General features: G+C 37.4%; 1 protein-coding gene across 1 annotated transcript; it reads left to right on the top strand.

Annotated features, from left to right (window-relative positions):
- Window positions 1–535: 535 nt before the first annotated feature.
- On the top strand, window positions 536–3,583 carry LOC104071852 (E3 ubiquitin-protein ligase RNF6-like; the record flags this gene model as incomplete). Its single annotated transcript, XM_009576006.1, is given in 3 exon segments — window positions 536–643; window positions 1,879–3,306; window positions 3,309–3,583. Coding segments are annotated over 3 exon segments (1,811 nt in total), but the record flags the coding sequence as incomplete, so codon positions are not given.
- Window positions 3,584–7,103: the final 3,520 nt, after the last annotated feature.

Genomic DNA, 7,103 nt, shown 5'->3' with positions numbered 1-7,103 from the left:
AAGTTATCTTCCACACCCTCCAGGAACCAAGTAACGCTCCTGCTGTCAGGCATCGCATGTGGTTGTATGACTCAAGTAGCCTGATGTGTGTGGCTTTGTAGAAATGAAAAAACACTCAATTTACCTTCAAAATTTATGATATTCACTAAAAATGAACAACTTAGATGCTAAAGCTGGAATAAAAATATAACTCTTTCAAATGCAACATCTCCGTATGTAGGTAATACCCAAATCCAAACAATTAACATCTGGTACACTAAAGTTTATCTGTATGTGGCAATTTTGGGGGGACTCTGAATTGTTACTGGAAGTTGGCATGCTCTTGACACGCATTCAGCATCTTTTTTTCTTCCACCCCAGTACCTGCTTTCTCTGTTATCTCACACTAGTGCTGTTTTCTTTTTAGTTTCATTAATTTTACCTTACTTCTGAAGATCTTACTTCAAGATAGAAAATACTTTTATTTCTGCATGGCTGTGTTGAGCCAATAATAATGTCTTATCTAACAGCATTATCAACATGTAAATTATTTCAGGGGAAATAACAGCAGAAGAGTTGCAGCAACGCTTGGAGGGGGCTAAGGAGCGTCTGGCGTCGCAGACTGATCTGGATAACAGAGAAGGTGAAGGTAGAACTGTTGGAGGTAAACATTCTTCATTTATATATATACAGATACACATAGTATGTGGTGCATAAATATTGTTTTGTACAGATATTTAAGAGAAATGCTGATGGATATCAGTACCAGCCATTTCAAGTCTTGTTTTTTTATTGTGCCTCTGTGGATTGTTTTAGAAGTAGGAGAGATTTCCTAATGATATAAAACCAAACTTGAAATACTAAATGAAAACTAATGAATGTCAGTCACAAATTACTTTCTCCTCTTTTCCTGGTTTCGCTTTGCTAGTAAACTTCATAGCACAAAAATAATTTTCATTCTTGTAATTCTTAAAAGGTTTTATCATGTATTAGAGAAGTTGGAACAGAAGAGAAGTTAATTGGGAAACAGTTAACCTCTCCACTGTTTTGATGTTTTTGTTACTTGATTTCTATTTGTTTTAATGGAGTGAGGCTTGTATTATGTGCGCTCTCTGTCTTCACTTCCCTAGCAATATTGGCTTAATCATTTGGCCAATTCTAATCAGATTTAGGAGAGGAACTGGCAACTCTGAAACGAAGACAGCAAAGTTCTTGCAGGTTTCATGAAAGTAGGGAGATGATGGAGTAGGGAGAGCTCAATCTGATCCCTTCAAGGGAAAACCTTTGCTGTGATCATGACCGTTGGCTTGCTTTATACACATAGTTAGCACTAACCACAGCAATTGTATCTGTTCTTGACCTTGTAGTTGGAGGAGATTTGCAAGTGGAGCTGTGGATATTGTAGTAGAAAAAGAATGTATTTGCACAAAAGGAGCAAATCTGTCGAAACCATGCATCATTTATTCCACTGCTTATAGAAAACAATTTTTTAAAATGTTTTCCAAAAGAAGACAAAATCTGTCATACTTTTCCTTGCTTTATCAAAATTAGTTGACTAGGATATCTTCAAATTGATAGCTTAAGCAAGGGACAGATATTGGACAAATACAACTAACTTTGGACTACCTAAATCTGAACACTTTCTCAGAAGAGGCCATCTGGGCATATTAATTTCTCTGTGTATCTGCTGGTGAGACAAAAATTCTGGTTGAACTGATGAGTTTTGCTGACGTTTTTACATACAGCATATTTTCAGCAAAATTACATTAGCACAGCAAGGTAGCTGTCCTGCTACTGTAATGTTTCTGAAGGGCCCAGCAAGCATAGAGGATTTGGAGTGCATCGTAGTATGTAGAGCATTCAGTTGTATGAATGTTTGCAATTCTTTGTTTCTCTCAGATTCTGACGTTCTTGGAGAAAACTCACATGGTGACTCTTTGCTTGAATGGCTGAACACATTTCGTCGCACAGGAAACGCCACTCGCAGTGGACAGAGTGGGAACCAAACCTGGAGAGCCGTGAGTCGAACAAATCCAAACAGTGGGGAGTTTCGGTTTAGTCTTGAAATCAACATAAATCATGAGCATAACAGTTTTGAAACGGCTAGTGAGGAGTATGTGGGTATAGATAGTAGCAGAATGTATTTAGAAAGAAGACATCAAAGAGCTGTCAGTCCAGTAACCCCACGAACGAGGAGCAGGACTGCAAGAGAGGCAAATAGTGAGGCTTCAAGCACTGCAAGGACCAGGTCTGTAAGAAGTTCCATGACCCAAAGCTCTGAAGCAGCCTCTCATCCCATCTCAGGGAGGCTCAGGAGTAGAACGAGGGAGTTGACAGGCCTTTCCCAAACAAATACTACACGTAATAATTTTGCAGTTACTGGTGAACAAAGAGAAACGCCAGAAAGAGGTACTTCTACAGGAGTCACAAGAGGTAGAGCTAGAACTAGTGTTCGGATGAGTACAAACCAAAGACTAGAAATTTTGCGGCTGAGATCTACTTTAAGTAGTCGAAGCCGCTCTCCGCTGCAAAGGCAAGGCAATACTGCTCATTCTGAGGAACATGGGCAGAGGCAGGATAGAAATGCACAGCAAGTCAACAGAGGTAGAAGACAAGCAGCTCAGCCTTCTCCGCAGTCTGCTGAAGAACAAGCAAGAGGTAACACTCAGACTTCTCAGCTTTCCAGTGTAGCCCCATCCTTGGGCATAACTTTGGAAGAGGAGGAATCTAGTAGGCCAGCAGCTGCTGCTAGAAGGCATCCAACAATTACATTAGATCTTCAGGTGAGAAGAATTCGTCCTGGAGAAAACAGAGATCGGGACAGTATTGCCAGTAGAACTCGTTCTAGAGTAGGAATGGCAGAAAACACAGTTACCTTTGAAAGTGACAGTGGGGGATTTCGGCGTACGATATCACGATCAGAACGTGCGGGTATTCGAACCTACGTTAGCACTATACGGATACCTCTTCGTCGGATTTCGGAAACTGGGCTTGGTGAACCTTCATCAGTGGCTCTTCGATCAATCCTTAGACAAATTATGATGGGCTTTGGAGAACTGAGTTCTTTAATGGAAACTGAATCTAACTCAGAAGTGCAAAGAGGTGGTCATCACTTACCGGATGTACAGTCAGAGCAGAATAACTCAAGTTCAGCAAACAACAGCAGTGATCCAAGTGAGGTTTCATCTAGAAATGGGCATGCAGTAGAAGGCAGCAGGGAAACAAATGGACAGGGTGATGATATTCAACGCTATGGTCGCAATAATGAAAACCAAGATAACAGGCAGTCTCAAGATGCTAACAACCTAGTGGAAAATGGAACGCTGCCCATGAAGATGAGGATGACGATCGTTTAAGAGGTTTAACCAAAGAGCAGATTGACAATCTTTCTACCCGAAACTATGGGGATATTCACACTGAAAATGAAATTAGTAAAACATGTAGTGTTTGCATTAATGAATACGTAACAGGGAATAAGCTAAGGCAGTTACCTTGTATGCATGAGTTTCATATTCATTGTATTGATCGCTGGCTTTCTGAAAACTCCACTTGCCCAATTTGTCGGCAGCCTGTATTGGGGTCTAATGCCACAGACAATGGCTAGAATTATTTATACTGCTCAGTACTCAAGGATTTGCTTCTGCTCTCTTTATGATGAGCCAGATGGAATGAATTGACTTACATAGGGGTCCATTTGTGTGGGGAGTTTTGTTAAATTTCTTTAAAAATAATAGGAAACTTGTCTAAATCTAGCAATGTAAATACTATTTTTCTCCAAGTGCAGATCTAGGAATACACATAGAACCAAATGGTATCAGTAAAGTTTATATTTTTTTAGGTAATTTTGTTATGCTAAGCACTTTTGTAAATACAGAAATGCAATAGTTAATCAGTCCTGCTTAATGTATGTTTTTTTAACAGTGTAATGAACTCACTTTATTTAGATTACGAATTGTTTCACACAGACCCACCACTGTGTTGAAAAATTAGTGTCTAAATAGCCATTCGTTAGCTTTTTGTTCTAAGAACAATTTCTTTTACAGAGAGTCTCTTGCTGGACATGTTTGCTAAAGATATTTAAGTTACTTGAAGTGCTCATTTTAATAGACAGTATATTTTTTTTAACATTGAAATATCCTTTCCAAAAACTTGCCAATTTGGTTCTATTTAAAAAATTTTATGGCAATTTTTGCATGTGGTTTTACACAATGCTTAACGCTGATGAGTTCATATTCAAAAGTGGATGGGTTAGTGACATTATAAAATGTACATAATTAAATGCTGTCTTTGACAATCGCTGTCTTTTCAATGCAGACAGCAGTCAAATCAACAATAATTCCAAGAGGGCGTGTCTTACTGAACACAATATTTGCTCAAAGAATACATGAGCACTGAGGAAGCCTTTTTACTCTTCCAAATTACTCAATCGATATTCATGGGGTTTTAACTGCCTTAGTTTAAAGAGGGAAGTATTTCCTTGACCATTATATCATCTACAATATGCATGATTTGTGCATCCTACTCAGAAAAACAAAACAAAGGCTTGAAGTGGTTTTGTACAGAAATTTAAGGTACACATAATATTAGTCCTCTTAAAACATGTCTGAGGACCAAATGGCAAAAGACACTAAAAATAAGCTTCCCTTAAAGTTCCCAGATTACTGTATAATTAGATATTAAACTTTATACCAATAACTTATAAAGAAATAAAGTTGCAAACTAAATAATTGAGGCTTTGTGTGAATTACTGTAGATTGGTAAGAAGATTTATCTTTCCTGATGTTCCGTCTCAGTTTTGACTTCATTCTTTCCCCAGTTTTCCCCAGCTGTGTACTTGTGTTTCCACAATGCGTGTGTTAGCTGTTACGGTAGATAAAAATGCAAAGCAAAGCACTCTTGGGGCTTCTGGAAATAAGCTGAACATTACAAAGCTCATTTTCTGAGCAATGTGCATCTCAATCCTTAGAGAAAGGCAGAATTGTTTAATACTCTTACGTGTGTATATTCTGAGCGGTAGAAAGAATACTTAAAGTGAAGAAGTCCCACTGACTTTCTCTGCCTACAGATCGCCTTGACAAATGCTCTTCTGTGCCTACTGTGCTTCAGTTAAAACATCTGCTCGTGACATCCTTGAAGGGGAAACTATAAAATCCTGTGTTAAGCTACTGGATGTCTACTTCAGTTTTGCAAGTGAAAAAACTTGTGTCAAAAGTTCCACAGAAGTGCTGCTTTTTATTCCTAAAAGTAGTTCTGAGAAATTCTCTTTATGAGGTTTAGATGAGTTTAAGGATACGATTAAGATCTTTTCTGATGTGATTTGGACTGCTAGTTATTGTGAACACTGTTGACACTTTCTTGAGTGCCTCCTCAGCCATATTAAAAAATGAGGAGATTTAAACACGATTATCAGAACTAGCTTATTTTTTACATTTTTTTCTTCCTGTTACTTCTGTTAACTCCTGATGTTGACAGTATCTAAATACATGGCTGCCTTCTGCTACTTCCTTGACTCCTTTTGGTCTTCCTTTATATTTGAAAGCTTCCTGACTCAAGTGCCACATGTGTGGAAAGCTGCCTTTGCCTCACTGTTGCCTTGCTGGTCGGGTTTTTTTGTTTGTTTGTTTGTTTTTAAATAACTGAGGAGTCCTAATTAATCTCTTTTTATATAGGAGCTATTCTTTTGTAACTATTCTTGTTGCTCTTTTAAAGTGGGAGAACTGGTACTCATGCAGAATTCAAGATGTGGATGCACTAGGCATTATACGATGATATAACAACTGCTTTTTTCCTCTCTGTGATCTTCCAAATAACTCCTAATATTCTGGGTTTGCTTTTGATTGCTGTTTTGCTTCTAATGCCCCAATAATTCTGTACCATTTGCAGATTTTATCACTTGTTATTTATTTTCTTTTTCTGATCATTTTTAAGTATGTCACATAGCACAGGTATTTGCAATGCCTTCTAAACCAAGGTTTAACAATTTATTTCTAGCTATTTAATCAGTAAACTTGTGAGATTTTTTTTTTAATAAAAGGGGACTAGAGATAAATATGAAGAAATTCAGAAAATAAATATGGTAATTGTCCTTAAGCTGATACTTGTTGAGGAGAACTTGAAATCCAAGTAAAGCACTGGCAGAATGAAGCTTTTTTGTTAATTATTAAATCCCTATTAAATTAAATAGATTCAATTATCCCTGAATTCCGTCTGATTAGGTGAGCTAATAACATGTTTTATTCTTTCTTTTGCTTGTAAAAGGGCTGAGGACAGGAAGAAGACTTGCTTGCTCTTCATATATTTCATGTAAAGGTGCAATAGCCTTTGCCTATATCCTCCTTCACAGGACAGCTTTATAATGTTACTACATGTCATTAAAAGAAAAAGAAAATCTCTGATATGTAAATCAGCACAACAATAAGACACTTTGCTCAAGTTTGTCTATAAAATTATAAAGGCATCAAAGTATATTTGTGCATAACATTCGTTTTCAAGAGCGAGATGCAGTTTGTGTTGCAGTCTGCTATTGCTGGAATAACCTGAGGTCAGACACTAAAGCAAGTGCGCACGAGTAACATTGAGATCACTCGTTTAACTTCATTTTTGCAGTATCAGTCAATTTTTTAGTAAGTTTAAACACTTAACATTTCAAAGGGGCACATGATAGGTTTGTTTTTAAAAAGTTTTTGTTAACAAATGTATTAAAGGTACAGATGTCTGGAAAATTGGATTGAATACAAAAGTATTTGAAATCCCATTTCTTATTTGGAATGAAGAAGATGAACATTTCCTGTACTATCCAAAATGTGTTTTTGAAAATTTCAGTTCTTAACATGTTACTGGAGTTTGGGGATTTCAATGTTTGTAGCCGAGTTCTACTTAGTCCTTTTCCACAAAAAGAAATACCAAAGTGTTTAAATTCTGGAATGCCACAGGTTTGTTCTGTTCTTTTTTCTCCCCCCCTCCTCCACCCCTCCCCCACCCCTGTGAATCTTGACGATTCTCTCTCTCATTAAGATGCAAACGCTTCAATAATCCACTGTGTTCCTTCCTCCTCTTGAAATTTAAGCATAATCTACGTTTTCTCATGGACACTTTCATTTAATTTAGTTGACTTTCAGCTCCCA

This window comes from Fulmarus glacialis, unplaced genomic scaffold, assembly GCF_000690835.1.
Source record: "Fulmarus glacialis isolate BGI_N327 unplaced genomic scaffold, ASM69083v1 scaffold4704, whole genome shotgun sequence".
NCBI classification, from domain to species: Eukaryota; Metazoa; Chordata; class Aves; order Procellariiformes; family Procellariidae; genus Fulmarus; species Fulmarus glacialis.
Note: the sequence above shows the minus strand (reverse complement) of the source record. Positions and strands in the feature narration are given on the sequence as shown.